At 49.7% G+C, this 17,339-nt stretch overlaps 1 protein-coding gene across 1 annotated transcript; it reads left to right on the forward strand.

Moving 5' to 3' along the window:
• Nucleotides 1-5,514: 5,514 nt before the first annotated feature.
• PIGT (phosphatidylinositol glycan anchor biosynthesis class T) lies at nucleotides 5,515-14,371 on the forward strand. The gene is made up of 12 exons (XM_036902157.2): nucleotides 5,515-5,746; nucleotides 6,215-6,392; nucleotides 8,217-8,344; nucleotides 8,679-8,779; nucleotides 8,949-9,035; nucleotides 9,563-9,650; nucleotides 9,758-9,855; nucleotides 9,941-10,106; nucleotides 10,765-10,965; nucleotides 12,689-12,854; nucleotides 12,942-13,025; nucleotides 13,695-14,371. Exons 1-12 carry the CDS (start codon nucleotides 5,551-5,553, stop codon nucleotides 13,945-13,947), a joined length of 1,746 nt encoding a protein of 581 aa, XP_036758052.2. The 5' UTR covers nucleotides 5,515-5,550; the 3' UTR covers nucleotides 13,948-14,371.
• The last annotated feature ends 2,968 nt before the right edge of the window (nucleotides 14,372-17,339 follow it).

Below are 17,339 nucleotides of genomic sequence, written 5' to 3' on the forward strand. Positions count from 1 at the left end.
ACTGTCTCTGAAGTAGAAAACCAAGTAAATATCGTGATTCACAGGGATAGTAAGTAGCATGATGCAGAACTACTGGCATCTGAAAACCGGTATGTCACCTAGCTTCTGTAGTCATTGAAGAGCTGATTTTTAAGCTGAGCTCCAAAGGATGAGTAGGAATTACCCCGGTGAGGGCTATAATTCAGGCCAAAGAGCAGCCTCGGAAGATTTTGAATGGAGAGAAATGCCCCTGAGAAACATTCAGCTTGGCTGAATTGTTGAATTTGAGGAGGAGATGAAGGGAGAGGTAAGAGTGGCAAAGGTCAAGTCATGAAGTGCTTTGAACCATGCGTCAAGTTTCAATTTGACTACTAGTAAAATATCAGTGACTTAAGATACAAATTTATTTCAGCATATGAAAGAACTCCCAAGTACAGGGCTATCTGGCCACTCTGTGGTTGTTGGGCACAGGGTCCTTTTTGGCTCTTTTTGCGGCACCATCCCAAGCACATGGCTCAAATCCTCATGGGTAATCTCACGTCTCAGATGGCTGCTGAAGCCCCAGTCGTCGCGTCCCTGGAGACAGCAGGAGGAGAAAGGGGGGTGGGCGAAGCACAGCCAGATGTCTCTTCCCACTTCAAGAAGCCTATTTGGAAGTTCTAACAAAGAGCGTCCACTTTCATCTCATTGGCCAGAACCTGCTAACATGAGAAATTTTTCCTTTACAGGTGTTTTATAGATACAGGGACCCCGCATTATCTAGAAGAAAGGAAATTCTGGCCTTTGGAACGACAATATCCCTTTCAAGTCACTGAATTACCAATGCATCTGATTTCTGTACTATCTTTTAAACTGAGAGCAGCACCCTGGCTACTGGGGAGGCTGGGGTAGTCCTTCCGTAGGGCACGCTGCTGCCTTGGTAACATCAGGGTTCTGTTTCTAAGGAATAAGAGGACAGTAGTTGAATAAGTAACTAGCAATTTACATGTTAGAGAGAGATCACATTAATGAATTTGAACTTTATTAGTAATAATGAAGGATTACAAATGGTTGAATTTGCTTGTTAAAATAATTCTGGCAGCAGTATAGAGACTATACTGGAGGAGGACAGACTCAAGACAGACATGACACAATAATCCATGCAAGAGAGAACAGCAGCCCAGATAGTGGTGGTGATAAGCTTAACTGGGTTGAAGGAGGCTATGAACAAACAAATGACAGTCATTCGATGAATATTAAATGTCAGTGCTGAGCAAGGTTGAGACCCTGAGCATGGCCTTGGAAATGTAGTAGTGGCAAAAAAGAAAAAGACACATCCTGCAGTTAGAATTTAGAGTCTAGTGGTGGCCCAAGTGTAAAATTGCAACTGTGACTAGTGCTAGGAATGAGTTAAGAGCCTGTGCAGAGATTTCATGAGGCGTTTCTCTTGAGGGAGTGGCATCTGCCTTGAGATGGGAAGGATGAGAAGGAGTAAACCAGGGGAAGAATGGCTGGAAGGGTTCCTTGTGGACTGATTAGTGGGGACCAGAGCAGGAGCATAGAAAGCAGACAACTTGAGCATCGAGAGGAGTAGTAGTAGGCAAGGGTGGAGATGGGAATGTAGAAAAGTGGGAGTAATGAAGAGAGATTTAGGAGGGAAATTCCAAGGTTTGATAGGTGGGTGTGAGAGGAAGGGGCCAGGGGTGCCACCACTGTTTCTGCCTTGTGCAACAGGATGACTCAGAGGGTTCCTCACCCAGACTGGGGGGTTTCAGAATGAGGTTTGGGAAGAAGGCCATAAATTTGGGTTTGGATGTGTTGAGTTTGAGGTGCTTTGGAGACATCAAGGGAACATGTTGGGTAGGCGTGTCCCAACATTTGGATCCATGAGTGTGGGCTTTAAATGAGAGAATTGGTCTGGAAAAACAGATAAGTTATCATTGTTTAGGTGGTAAATGAAGCCATGGCTGTGAATGAGCTTACTCGGGGAGAGTGTGGAATGAAAGGAGGGTTATAGGACCAGCTCTGAGGAATGTCAAGTAGTTTCTCACATTAGAAAAACCAAATCATCCTGCCTTTTCATGCGTCAAATACCACGCATGGGATCAATGACTTTCAGTCTAAATCCCAAAGCTCTTTGTGCCCCCTGGGCTGAGTGACAGGCCTGCAGCATTCCCACAGTGCCATCCCGCTTTCACCCTGCAGGAGGCCATCATAAATGGACAGTTTTTGGTGCTTTTCCAAGTGCTAGTGAGAAACTTGAGGGAGTTTTGTGCTCCTTTTGTCTAAAAGCCTCTGTGTCCAAGTTGAGATCATCCACTAAGCTGGGCCAGGGCCACGTCCACATAATACTTGCAGTTTTTCTGGGTTGTTTATGACTTCGCTGCACACAGAAGACATGGGCTCTGTCCTCTTGTGCCTTCTCCCTTTCCTTGGAGCGGCGAGGCTCACCTCCTGAGCCTTCTGGGCTGCAGCCTATGAAGTCCACAGCTCTGCTCTGTAGGGCTTCTCAGCTCCCAGTATCACCCCACTTCCCTCCAAGGTGAATGATGAGGAGATAGACTAGCTTGGCTGCTGTCAACATGTCAACAAATCTCTTAGTACCCCAGGCACGCGATGCTGAGATCTATGGGGATTGGAGCAAGGAGCTTGCCTGAGGAGAGGAAACTATAACCCTCTGGAGAGGCAGAATTGTTTATGAACCTATGGGGAGCCTTCAGTTCAGCTGCTGTGAGTCCCAGCCCTGCCCGGAACAATGCAGGGTCAGCCGAGCCCCCAGCACCACTTCCTGGTTAGACAGTGACCTCTTCTGCCAAACCACAGAGGCTTGGCTGGCCTTCCAGCACCAACATCTCCAGCTGACCGTTGTTGGAGGCCACGCAGTGCCCTTGGAGTTGGGAGCAGTGCCCTACAATGATCTGGAACCAACTCCAGGGCAAGCAGCCCAGCTTTCAGTCTCAAAGCCACAGTGTAGCTGCTTCTGTCTGTTGCACAGACTTGTCATAAACTCTGGGGAGGAAGGAACACAGTCTTATCCTGCAGAATCCTATGCTGTGGAGGAAACAGGAGGGAACCACAATTCCAGAGGAAGATTCCCTGGATGGCTCACTCTGCAGCCTTCCCAGGAGGACACAGTGCTTGACACTGTGAACAGTGTGGCCATGTGGGGGTAGCAGGGAATGGCACTATGATGTTGTCTTGTTTGTTCATTCAAACATTACGGAGCACCTACTATGTGCTAGCCCCCTTGCTTAGGCAACAAAGATACTAAGGTGACTGAGAGCTCTTTCAGGAGCAGACATGGTCACAAATAATGGAAATACAATGTAAGCTGTAGCTAAGTTCACAGAGGACTGTCACACACTAGAGGGGAGAAGGTAAGTCTCTGGAGGTGGCTAGGTCTTGAGTGGTAGAGACAGGCAACTTCAAAAGGAAACAGCATGAAAGTACACAGTAATCATAATCATAATGATGGGAGTTACTTTCTTTTTTAAATATTTGAGGTTGATAGCATAGACTCTAGTCCTGGTTCCATCACTTACTGTGATCTTGGGCAATTAGCTCAGTTTCTGTACCTCAGTTTTCTCATCTGTAATATGGAGATAATAGTACTCACCTTGAAGAGTTGTTTGAATAAGTGATAGTAAATGTTATTAACCACTTACTACTATTCCAGGTCCAATTTCTAGTCCTCACAACAACCCTGAAAGTAATTTTATTCATTTTACAGAGGAGGAAAAGTAACACTCAGGTTATTCATGTTCATCTGGATTAAATGCTGGTGTGGGGATTTGAACCCATTCTGTCTGGCATCTAAACTCTTGTCCAGTGGGACAAGAACACTGGATGTAAGTAGAATGAGAACATAATGAGATAAAGACATCGTTTTGACACTTAACTTCGTGGTTCCATTGGGATTTATCTTGGCAGACCTGCTTGATACCAAATTTGGCTCTTTGTAGATGTATGGTATGAGTTTTACCAAGAGACTGTGCAAAATCCTTCATGAATGTGTTCACCATAGGGCACCTAGAAAACCATAGCAGGAATTTAAATCGGAACTCCTACAACTCAAAATAAAAAGGCAAACAAACCAGTAAAAAAAAAGCAGGGGTGGGGTGGGTGCAAAAAGGTTTTAGCAGACTCTTCAGAAAAGAAACGGCCAATAAGCATATGGAAAGATACTCAACATCATTAGGTATCAAGGAAATGCAAATTAAAACCACAATGTATCACTACATACACACCCACAAGGTTGAAGCTAAAAAGGCCAAAGTATGAGAAACAAATGTTGACCAGGATGTGGAGGAACTCTCATACATTGCTGATGCAAGTATAAAATGGTACATTTTGGAGAAAAGTCTGGCAATTTCTTATAAAATTTCATACACCTACTCTTTGACCACTCCTAAATATTTACCCAAGAGAAATGATAAACATATGTCTAGAAAGTAACTTGTAGTACAGCCTAGTTCATAATAACTAAAAACTTGAAAGAGCTCAGGTGTCCACCAACAGAAGAATGGATAAGTTATGGTATATTCATACAAAACTGCTAATACAAGAACATGGATGATTCTCAAAAACATTCTTTGGTGAAAGAAACCTTACACAAAAAGTATACAAACTATATGATGATCTCATTTATATAAAGCTCTAGAACAGATCAAACATTTTGTGGAGAAAATCAGAACAGTGGTTGTCTCTGGAAGGTGGGAGTGGGCAAGGATTGACTGGCAAGGGGCATTAGCCAACTTCCTGGGATTTTAGGAATCTTGGTAGAGTTTGGGTCAAATGGGTGTATGCTTTTGTCAGACTACTGAGGTGCACTCCATTTTATGTACATTTTACACCAAAAGAAAAACGTAAACAAACATTGAACTCTAGTTAATGATATGCCCGCTGAAATATTTAGGGGGAACTGTAGTTACAACTGCAATTTATTTTGAAATGTGTCAGAATATAAGATGAAACTGAGGGATTTATAGACCCATGTGAGCTATAGCAAGTACAGTAACATGTAAATGGTGGAACCTGCGTGATGGGGAATAGGTAGGTGTTCATTATAACAGGTATTCATTCTTTCAAGTTAATGATATGTTTGAAATCTTTCACAGTAAAAGGGCCAGTTATCTTGGGGGCTTTGCAGCAAAGTTCTGCACCACGGCTGCTGGCTAAGACTTAGGACCGAGCAAATGGCGAAAGTAGATGCTGAGGGAGGAACAAACCCCCCGGTGCGACCTGGCATAAGGAATTAACCTTTTTCAGTGTCCTCAACATCTCATTGGCACGATGGCAGTGGCCGCTCGGTATTATTAAGCCTTTCTCGTGGATGGGAATACCCCAACTTGGTGGTGGTGGGGTTCCTCAATCCGGTCCCCGGTCACCGCATGTGCCTACCGCCCTTGGTGCCCCCGTTGCCCTTTCATGCTCCCTGAGACCCTCCAGCCCTGTAAGACCTGGCCCTGCCGTCTGCCGCCCGCACCCAGGTTTCCGGCATGGCAACGGAAGTCGTTTCTCGTGCGCTCTTCCCATTGGAGGCCGGCTTTTCGTGGGGGCGGGCGCCGCTGGGGAGCCGGAGCAGCCGCAGGCATGGCGGCGGTCGTGCATCCCGCAGTCCGCGTCGTGCTCGTCCTGCTGCTCTCGGGGCTGGGCGGCGGGGACCATGCAGAGACCCCACGCGACAGCCTGCGGGAGGAGCTCGTCATCACCCCGCTGCCGTCTGGGGACGTGGCCGCCACGTTCCAGTTCCGCACGCGCTGGGACTCGGAGCTGCAGCGGGAAGGAGGTGAGTGGGCGGGACCGATTGCAGGAAGATGGCTGTGCACAGGCGGGGCGTGGGGTGGGGCCCTGGCTCCTGCGCGTGGGGCCCGACGCAGCGGTGAAACTGAGGCCCGGACGGGGCAGAGACTTCAGCTGACCCCTAGTCCAGCGTTCTCTCTGTAGCTCCAGGCTGCCACTCTGAATCTTCAGTTACAGCCCCAAAGGTCTATCCCAACACTGATAATGATAATGCTTTTTTGGAGTGGTTACCATTTATCCTGGGTGCTAGGTACAGAGGTTAGTTTTGTGAAAGTTACAAGGAAGAAATGGGAGATGTAAGAGGTAAAGGCACTTGTTCAAGACCACATCTCTAGTAAATGACAGTCTGGTCTGGAATTCAGATCTGGCCCCACAGCCTGGGGTCTGTTGCCTCTCTGATGTGGCTGAGAACCGTTCATCCACGACCGTCACTCACCTGCACCTCTTTCTCCAGTGTCTCATTATAGGCTATTCCCCAAAGCCCTGGGCCAGTTGATCTCAAAGTATTCTCTACGGGAGCTGCACCTGTCGTTCACACAGGGTTTCTGGAGGACTCGATACTGGGGGTCACCCTTCCTGCAGGCCCCCTCAGGTGCAGAGCTCTGGGCCTGGTTCCAAGACACCGTCACTGAGTGAGTGCCCATAGTGAGGCCTGTTGCAGGCCATGAAAGACTGTGACAGAGGCAGGTGCTGGCAGCCTGCCACTGCCCTTGGGAGGAGCAGCTCCAGTAGGCAGCAATTCCATGGGGGTAAGGTTGGAAGTAAGAAATGATATTATTACTGAGTGACATTCTTTACTTTGGCATTTTTTACTTCCCCTAATGCTTCCAGACCTGAGGTAGCACATGCATTTCTCTACAGAGGCAGCTAACACATAATTGAAGCTTACTTGGATGTGAGACAGTAGAAAACTGTGGCAAACTGGATAAACTTTTAAAAGACAATCATTCACTAATAATAATAATTATTATAAATACTATGAAGGCAAACAAAACATCTGTGTGGGCCAGAATTGGTCTACAAAATGCCAGCTCTCTGTATTAGAGGGATTGCTGTTGTTTGGGAGAGGGACAGGTCTAGGTGCTGCTATTGTACCACAATTTCCTCTTAATGCCACTAAGAGAAATCAATAGCACAAGTTTGATTTTTTTTTTTTAATGTAGGGGTTAATAGGGAGTGGTGGGGACCGTGGCAGGCTAGACAGCTGCCACACAGCCCCTATTGATTCTGGTCACATGGAGTAGAGGTCTGCTGTTGTCAGATACTCTCAGTCTTCAGGAGATAACCAGAAACCTGGGGAGGTGGGGTGGTGGTGGTGAGAATTGGTCAATTTAAACAGCAGCATTAAAAGTTATCAAATACAAAAATTTAAGAAATGCTGTGAGCCAGTGTTCAGTGTTGTGCACACCAAATAAAACATGGTTATGGTTTGAATAGAGCTTTCAGGCTTCAAGTTTGTGATCTTTATTTGAGGCTGCAGGATTGATGCAGCTGTAAAGCTCTGAATAGAGGATTATCCAAAAAAACACCCAGGGCAGCACCAGGATATCAAATGAAGAGCAAACAGAGACCTGCAAATTCTCCAAGGCTTTCTCTCTCTCTTGCCTGAGCTCTCGCTCCCTTGCCTTTTTTCCCATCTGCTCGGCCTCCACTGTCTCCCCTCAGCTCATAATTGCCTGTAATTGTTGGAGCTGATGTTTAGAATTCCAATTTTATGCTTTCTATTACTAATGTAGAGAGCAAATCTGTTTTGGCATTTCTCCAAAAAAACAACACCTTGTGTTACTTGATGTTTTTGTGGGGTCCTAGAATGGTTGTTTGCCCTTGTTCAGTGAGCCGTTATAGGTGTGAGACTTCCCACCCTCAGGGTAGAACCAGGACTCCTTTTCATGCCAAAGGTATTCACAGGGAAGTGTGCAGTTCTGCCCAGCTGAGCACACCTCGGGGTACCTCAGTGAGCTGATCTCAGCATCTCAGGTGTGGGGCACGTTACATGGTGGTGTGGGACGTCCTGGGTGACCCAGCTTGCTCCCTGACCTCAGGTTGCACACAGCCTAGTTGAGGAGAAAAGATGCTTAGGACAAGATGCTGCTGCCACCTAGCCACGTCCCCGGAGGGACCTAGTGAGAGGCGCAGAAGGTCAGAACCATGGCAGCACAGGAGGAGGCTGTGGTTGAGGACAGGAAAGGCTTCCGGAAGAAGGGGAGCCTCCTTGAAGGTGGGCAGAGATGGGTGAGTAGGGCGTTCCCAGGCGGAAGGAGCAGTCACCTGAGCACAGCCCTGGTGGGGTGCAGGGATGTCTGAGGAGGGTGAGAACCAGGAAGTAGGCTTAGCGGGGACGGCGGTGTCCACCTCCATCAGCTAGCTAGTCTAATGGCTTGGTGGCCAGCTGCGGGCTTTGAGGGAGGCAGCAGAGGCAGCCTGGGCACAGTGAGTGGGTTTGTGTCTCCATCCAGTGTGGATAAGTCTTGGAAGGAGCTCAGTAACGTCCTGTCAGGGATCTTCTGCGCCTCTCTCAACTTCATCGACTCCACCAACACGGTCACTCCCACGGCCTCCTTCAAACCGCTGGGGCTGGCCAATGGTGAGATAGCCCCTGCAGCCCCTTTCTTCTGCCTCTTTCCTCTTGTCCAGAACTTTTCCTTCTGTCCCCGCAGTTTCCCCCTTCCTCGCTGGGCCAGATCATAAATCCCCTGGGTGTGCAGGCCCCTGCAGAAGGCTTCCCGAGACCGTGCTGTCTCTGCATTGCCTTCTCCCAGGGCGAGGAGGGGTGCAGTCCCAGCTGGGACTTTTAGGGTGGTGGTGCCAGAGAGATAAATAGCAAGCAACAGGAGCCCACCCTCATCTTTAGCGTGTGGGTCCTGAAGAGTGGGGCCCAAGGTCCGCCCCAGACAGACTCGTGCCTCCCGATCCCTCAGGCACCGATCACTATTTCCTGCGCTATGCCATGCTGCCACGAGAGGTAGTCTGCACTGAGAACCTTACCCCATGGAAGAAACTCCTGCCCTGTAGTTCCAAGGTGAGCCCGGAGTGGTCTGAATGTGCGTGGGAGCTCAGAGAGTGCGTGGAGTTGGCAGGTGCCCCTTCACTGCCTGACAGCCAGGGGGCGCTTACAGATAACCTCTGGCCCACACCCAGGTGCCCCACCGTGCAGGGCGCTGACCTTTATTTCTTTGCGCCTCCTCCAGGCAGGCCTGTCTATGCTGCTGAAGGCTGACCGCTTGTTCCACACTAGCTACCACTCCCAGGCAGTGCATATCCGGCCTGTTTGCAGGGTAAGTCATGGCGAGGGGGGCTGGGTGCCATCCAGGGCTCAGAGAGGGTGTAGGTACGGCACGTAGCCCAGTGTCTGTCGCGGGCTGAGCCAGTGTAAGTGGTAAATGTGATCATGATTATTTGGGGCATTGGCCACACCCCAAGGAAACTAAGTGGTTGCCTGGCAAGTGTTCAGTAAATCTCCATCACGGACATAGTGGTTAAAAGCAAGAGCCGTGTGGGTCCAGCTTCTAGCTCAGTCCCTCAGCACCTGGCATGACCTTGAGTGAATCATTTCATTTCCCTGAGCCTGGTTTCCTCGTCTGTCACATGAGAATAATAGTATCAGTTACCACAGTTGCTGGCAGTGGCTCATCCAACTGATGCACATAAAGCTGCTGGCACAGGGTTGAGAGCTCGGCAGTGAATGGGAGCAAAGTGATGGATGGGAAGGTACCTAACAGACAAGGGATCAGCGCGGGTAGGAGTCCCTGAGGCTGTGCGGGTGGGGAGCGCTCCTCACTGCTGCGTCTGCCCCTTGTGGCAGAATGCTCGCTGTACCAGCATCTCCTGGGAGCTGAGGCAGACCCTTTCTGTTGTGTTTGACGCCTTCGTCACAGGACAGGGGAAGAAAGGTAAGCTGCTTGGCAACTCATCTCTGCCCACCCATCTCCAACCCTGCCCTACCTGTGCGGACCAGGCCTAGCCACCCCCCTGCTCAGCTCTGCCCTCTGCTCCCCAGACTGGTCCCTCTTCCGGATGTTCTCCCGAACCCTCACAGAGCCCTGCCCCCTGGCTTCAGAGAGCCGCGTCTATGTGGACACCACCAACTACAACCAGGTACCCAGGTCTCCGGCCACACACATTGAACCCCGAGCCAGCCTGCCCCTCTACTCACTTCTCTGCTCTACCCGGCTGTCCCCAGGACAATGAGACATTGGAGGTGAACCCGCAACCTCCAGCCAGATACCAGGATGCCATCCTGGGCACCCAGAGGACCTATGCTGTCTACAACCTGCTTGACCCAGCTGTGATCAACAACTCCCGTAACCTCAACCTCCAGTTCAAGTGGAAGAGGCCCTCAGAGAATGGTGGGTGGGAGACAGGCCACCATGGCCACATAGGTGACAGAGATTTCATCTCTTGGGGAAGATACATAGTCCTGCCTCTTCACCACGAGATAATAGGCTTTTGTGTGGACCCAGGTCTCTGGAGTCAGATGTCCTGGTTTTAGCACTGTCTCTTCTAAGCTCTGTGACCTTGGGCAGGTTCTTAACTACTGCCTCATCTGGAAAATGGGGGCGGTAATAACTAATGGATTGGATAAGGTAGTTAACATAAAACAGTTGGTTCATGCGTTTATTTAGTCATCATATACTTTTTGAAGACACAAGATACCCTGCGTTTGAGAAACCATGTCTCCTAGTTGAGGCAGTCGGTCATCAAACGGTCAGTTGGGTTGTGTTCAGTGCTACCAAGGAAAAGCGCAGAGTATTGTGGAAGCACCTGGTATGGGTTGGAAGGGGCACACATCTTGGCACATAGAAGTACTTTGTTCTTAGTAAATAATAGTAATTCTGTTACTGTGCTGTGGGCTGGGGAAGACAGGGATGATTCCAGGATGCGGGTTTCCCAGTTCTGATGGCAAAGCTCTTCCCTGTCCACTTCCTGGCTTTGACACTCTGAATGTGGCCCAGGGAGGGACCCTTTCCTGTAGGACCTATTAACTGTTGACTCTTCTGTATGCAGAGGCTCCCCTGGTGCCCTTCCTGCATGCCCAGCGATACGTGAGCGGCTATGGGCTGCAGAACGGGGAGCTGAGCACACTGCTGTACAACACGCATCCGTTCCGGGCCTTCCCCGTGCTGCTGCTGGACACCGTGCCCTGGTACCTGCGGCTGTATGTGCACACCCTCTCCATCACCTCCAAGGGCAAGGAGAACAAACCAAGTGAGAGCCAAGTCCTGAACCAGGCCCCCTGCCCCTCTCCTGTGCTGGCTCGCGCTCTCCGCAGGTGCCCCAAACCCGCATTTCCCAGGGTGACTCCTGAAGCACCTCAGAAGAAATACACAGGCATAGTCAGGATTAGTTTGAAAAATGGAAAGGGTAGCCTCACCGTGCCAGATCTGGAGGCAGTTATAAAGCCAAAGTATTTAAAACACGTAGTACTGGAGATTCTTCATAGGACCGTATGAGGGCAATAATTTCCTTATCTTCACTCACTCTGTCCTTGCTGGCGCCCTGGGCACATGCTTTTGCTCTGTGGTGATTCATGGGTAGAGAAAGGGGGTAGCAAGAAAAACAGTATTGGAAACAAGGATGACAAAGCTGGAGTAGGTGGTTTTGCTACCTTGAGATGGGTGGAGAGGTGTGTTTTTTTAATTTTCTTTTTCTTTTCTATTACTTTCCTAAAGAGGAGCTAGTCTACTGAGGGCTTTCGGTAGGTGCCGGACAGCACAACTGAGGCGCTTGTTTTTCTCTGAAGTAGCAGAAGACTAATCCTCAAGAAGACTTCTTAGGGAGGCGTTAGAGCTCGTCCCAAACAGCCAGACTCAAAACCTTCTTTAAATACCTGTTGTTTCCTGTATTTTCAAGCCTGTGGTGGTTTTACTTATTACCAGCACCACTATTTGGACCACCTTCAGGGTCTCTACTGGGAACACCCTACTGATGTATTTTGTAGGTTTTCCTGTTTTGTTTTTTTCCCTTTCGCTTGAAAATTTCAAACTCATACCCAAGGGAGTAGTGTCTTAAACCCCCATGCGCCCATCACCCAGCTCCCGTGGCCTCCAGCTTCCCATCATTTTTGTTTCATCTGTTCCTTTTTTGTGTGTGCTTTGTTAGTTTTCTGCTCGAGTATCTTAAATCCTAGACATATCAATTCACCTTCCAATACTTGAGTTGTATCTCTAACAGATAAAGGGCTAAATATTTATATAACCTATCATTACCACTTTTGTTTTTCCCAACTAATCTTAAAAATAATTCTTTATAATTGGTTTGTTTGAATTGGGATCTGAACAAGGTCCTCACATTGCATTTGCTTGATAACATTTTCAGGTTTTTCCTTTTAATTAATAGGCTTTATATTTTTTAGAGCAGTTTTAGGTATGTAGGAAAACAGCAGAACGTACTAGTTCCCTTATAGCCCCCTCCCCCACCCACTATTTCCCTGTTATTATGCCTCACTTTGGTGTGGTGCTCTTAAGTCTCTTTTATAACAGTTCCCTTTTTTTTGTTGGAGAAACTGGTTTGTTTACTGTGTAGAATGTTTTACCTTCTGGATTTGTGCTTGTGGCCGTGTCTAACACGTTCCTCCACCTCGGTATTTCTTGTGTATTAGAAACTTGATTAGATTCAGGTCTGCTCTTTTTGGCCAGAAAACTCATGTGGTTCTGTGAGCTTCCTGTTGTAGCATGTGAGACACCTCACGCTCAGTGTCCCAGTTCCAGTGATGTGAAGATTGATTAGGCTGAACGTGTGCCGGGACGGCTGCCCTGGGCACCTCTTCCCTTTCTGAGGCCCTGCTCCCTTCCCTGAGCCTGCCTGGCTTCTGCGGTCAGGGCCCACCCGAGCACCCAGATCCAGGCCCAAGGGCTCCATAGGTCAGGATAAGAAGTACAGGGAGACTGATCCTAGGAAGGCAGTATGGGTGAGCCTTGCCTGTCCCCAGGTTACATCCACTACCAGCCTGCCCAGGACCGGCTGCAACCCCACCTCCTGGAGATGCTGATTCAGCTGCCCGCCAGCTCGGTCACCAAGGTCTCCATCCAGTTTGAGCGGGCGCTGCTCAAGTGGACAGAGTACACCCCAGACCCCAACCACGGCTTCTATGTCAGGTGGGCCCCGCCCCCTCAGCACTTACCTCGGTGGGGGAGCCGGTGAAGAACACTGGTCACAGAGAACACCTCTCTGCTTGCCTGCAGCCCGTCTGTCCTCAGTGCCCTCGTGCCCAGCACGGTGGCAGCCAAACCTGTGGACTGGGAAGAGAGCCCCCTCTTCAGCACACTGTAAGTGAGCTCAGCTGCTGCTCCAGGGTGTGCACGAGCGTGGGGATGAGGTTCCTGCAGGGGAGGCTGGGGTGGGGGCCGCCTCTTCTAGAGTAACGTGACTTAGCTCAATCCTAACACAAATCCTAGCGGTCTATACTGTTTGTTACAGACTTTATAAAATGATTCTAAAGTACTTCTAGAAGGTGGGAAGAGCAGGACTCAGCACCTGCATTTACTCACCGATTCTCTGAAGTATTCATCAAGCACTTACGAATCAGCGACTTGAGAGAGCACCCGGAGGACAGCAGAAAGGGGAACAGGCTTGCCCTGCCCTGCAAGCGCTTATAGTCCGGAGGGGAGAGCCTGTTCTAGAGAGCAGTGGGGTCGGGCTGGGGCTGGCGAGTAATCTAGCAGGTTATCCAGGAAGGCTTCTTTGAGGAGATGGCCTTTAGCCTGAGATCAGAAGGCTAAGGAAGAGGCAGCCAAGTGAAGGCAGGGCCCCTTCACCTTCAGCACAAGGCAGCTGTCCTTTGGTCAGGCTTATGTTTTGAGCTTTCATAAGAGATGGCTGCTGAAAAGTTTTGGAGGCTAAGAAAACCTTGAAAACCCTAACTGCTGAGCCCTGGCCTAGTGCAGCCCAAGAGTGGGGAGCTGGGTCCTGCCTCACCGCTGCTTCCTGACCCCCAGGTTCCCAGTGTCTGACAGTTCCAGCCACTTTGTGCGGCTCTACACGGAGCCGCTGCTGGTGAGCCTGCCGACGCCGGACTTCAGCATGCCCTACAACGTCATCTGCCTCACCTGCACGGTGGTGGCCGTGTGCTATGGCTCCTTCTACACTCTCCTCACCCGAACCTTCCACATCGAGGAGCCCAGGACTGGTGGCCTGGCCAAACGGCTGGCTAACCTTATCCGGCGCGCCCGTGGCGTCCCCCAGCTCTGAGACTTGCCCTCTTTGTCTCTGGAGCTGCTGTTTCTCTCTGGAGAAGGGTGGTGGTGACCCCCAAGGGCTCTTTCTGCCACTTGCTCTCCACAGAGCTGACTTTTGAATCAAACCACCCCTGGACTACCAGGGCGCCTAGAGCTGCACCACGGTACAGTAGCCACGAGCCAAAGGTAGCTCTTGAATTTAAGTTAATTTAAATTAAAAATTCATTTCCTCAGCTGTACTGGCCACGTTTCAAGTGCTCAGTGACCAAATGTGGTTAGTGCCTGCTGTTGGACAGTGTGGACAGATGTTTCCATCACAGCAGAGAGTTCTGTCAGTGCTGACCTAGATAGCAATGTGCTGAAGAATTTTCATCACTATGTGGTGGATGGAATGTACTGATTGTGGAATAAAAGTGGCTGCTTTTTTGGCTCTTTGAGATGTGGGTAGGGTTGGGGCCTTGGGCTCTTTCGCTGCGTTCCTACACCCCCACCCCCTAAAACCCCAAACAAACAAAACTCCCCTCCCTCCTCCAACCCCTGCCAGAAATTCCTTCTGATCTCCTGCTTCCCCCTCCCCCACCACCCTTATCTGACATTCCCAGAACTCCCTGGGCTTGGCTCGGAGTGATTGTAAAGCATCTGTATGACCATGAGAATGAATCATCCCCTGCCTTTCAGGAGCCCTGAGAACCTGCCCCCTGTCCCCGAGGATGGAGCTGGACAGGTGGGAGAGCTCTGGGTGGTGGTTTTCTAACCATGTTGGGGCTCGGCATCAGTTGAGTTTCTTGTGAAAGTAATGCAGATTCCTGAGGTCTAGACCCTGTGGATTCAGTTGTTCTGGGTGTAGCCCAGCCTTCAAATTTTTATCAGGCCCCTCAGGACCTAGTGTTGGTGGTCCTTAGATCACCCACAGGCTTTGAAGCAGGCCTGTCGGATTGAAGCCTGCCTTCCGGTTCTATAACCCTGGGTTCCTGTAACAGGCCCTTAGGTGGAGCCTCCCCCCGCCACCCTCCCATCTCCTCTCTCTTCCTCTGTCACACTTGACATCAACTGTATGTTACCTGTGGTCTGTCCCTCCCTTTCCCAGTTCTCCCATCATAGCGGTTTGGCTTAGAATGCCCTGTTTACCCAACTGTATACCCCCTCAACTGCTGGGTTCGCTCTTATAAAATGAGGCGAGATGTTGCGTCCTCCAGAAAGTCTTCCCTGACACGCCAGGCTGCTGTAGGAACCCTCCCCTCTGCTTCCACAGCTCCCTGGACTGACCTTTCCATGTTCCTTACCACCCTGGCTGTTCCTGTCCTTGAACTTCCATCAGGTGATGAGCTTCCTGGAGGCACACGGACTGGCTTCCATCTAGACCTTATCCAGCTGGACGTGTAACTGCTCAAGCAGCAAATGGGAAATGTATGAATGGGTATGAGCCTCTGCCTCGGACCTGGGGTCCAGGGGTGTGGACGGGTAGGGCGAGGGTCACCTAGAAACCCCTCAGGAATGAGTGCAGCAATCTGACACACTGATGTCCATACAGCCAGTATAGAATGGGCTGTAGGTTGCCTCTGAGGGTTTTCCAAACTTGTTTCCAGAACATACAAGTGATTGTGTGTGTGTTGGAAGGGAGTCCGCTAGTCCCGACCACGGGCAAAAGCAACTCGGTCAAGATGCTTTTACTTGAGTTCACTTCCAAAGCAGTAAGTGAGGGGGGCCTAAGTGAGATGAGGCCACAGGTGGGTGGGTACCAGAAGCTAAGTCGTCTTAGCAACCTGCATGTAGCGAGATGTCTGCCAAGTCGGAGGAGCAAGGAATCGTGGTCTGGCTGTCTTTTACGCCCCCAGCCAAGTAACTAGAAATGACTCCCCCACCGTGTCCTAAGTAATCTGTGCTGAGAACACCCACTCATGGTCTGGACCCCCTCCCTGAATTCCAGATTCACTTACCCAGCTGCCTACCTGCCACCTCCAGTTGGATGTCTAAAGGTAACTTAAGTGTAGTATCTCTAAAACCAAGGTCCTGTTGGTCCCCTCCTGCTCCCCAAAACATGGTCACCCACAGTTGGCACATCTCTGATAATGGCAACTCTCATCTTCCCAGTTTACCAGGTGGAAAATCTTGGAGCCATCCTTGATTCTTCTCACACCCCGTGTGTACCATCTACACATCCGTTTGCTTCACCTTCAAAATAAATCCAACTCCTTTTCACCACCTCCACTATCAAGTATTGATGAGGTCTTCCTGGCCGCCCCTGTTGGAAATCACTTCCCCAGTTACAAGCTGGGTCCTTTCCTGTCCTGTTGTCCTCTGTAGCTCTTACTGCTGTCTGACATATTGTGTGTCTTACTTCTCTGGTTTATTATCTATTAAGCCCACAGGGACCAGGAATTTTGTCAGCAGGGAAAAAGCTGAGATATTTAATAAATGCATAGTGTAATTCCAAGTAGTGCTAAGTTCCTTGAAGAAAAGGAAAGCAAGGTAAACATGAGAGGGATGATAAAACCTCTGCGGAGGTGATGAATGTTCAGGGACCCATGAGATCCAGGAGAAGAGCAATCAAGTCAGAGGGAACAGGAAGAGCAAAGACTCTGGCCCAGGAGCATATTCAGAGTCTGCAAAACAAGTCTGGAGCTGGAGCTGAAGGCCTTGTGGGTGACGGGTGAGTTCAGAGAAGCTGGCAGGGGCCAGATGCAAGAGGGCCCTGTAGGGGCAGACACTCCTAAAATTGAGGGTAACCACTATATTGGAGAACAGGATCAATAAAAAAACCAAAAAAATGAGGTTCCCTGTAGGCAGTGGCTCTAGGTTTTATTCCACATGTGATGGGAAGCTAAGAAATGATGAGGTCTGACTTCCATTTATTTATTTATGTACTTTCTTTGGCCTGATGCACAGAATTGGGTTAAAAATTCGTGCTTGAGGATACTCTCTTCCTCGGTCCACGCGTGGCCCTTTTTACATAGTACGTGTGTATGCCTGCTGTTCAATGCAGTAGGCACCATGAACCTAGCACCCAGCAAGAAAACTAGCACCTTGATAGTAATGGATTCGATCTGCTGTATAAAAGATCACTCGGGCTGCAGTGTGGAGGGCAGGCTGCAGGGAGTAAGAACGGACACTGGGAGGTCGGTGAGGAGGTGACAGACTCATCAAGAAGAGGACACTGGGGAGGGAGCAGCAGAGGTGGTGAGAAGTTGACTGGGTTTGGGATAAATTTTGGGAGTGGAGCCCCCAGGACTGACCAGTCGTTGGCATGGCTGTGGGGTAGATCCCATTAATCCACACATCCAAGGGTTGCTTCACTAATTATTCATTCAGTGTTAGCTGGTGAGCGCCCACCATTTGGTAAGGCCTTTACAAAAGGTGTGTTCCACGTGGTCCCTGCCTGGCTCACAGCCTAGAGGCAAAGATAAG

Source organism: Manis pentadactyla, chromosome 5 (genome assembly GCF_030020395.1).
Source record: "Manis pentadactyla isolate mManPen7 chromosome 5, mManPen7.hap1, whole genome shotgun sequence".
Taxonomy (NCBI): Eukaryota; Metazoa; Chordata; class Mammalia; order Pholidota; family Manidae; genus Manis; species Manis pentadactyla.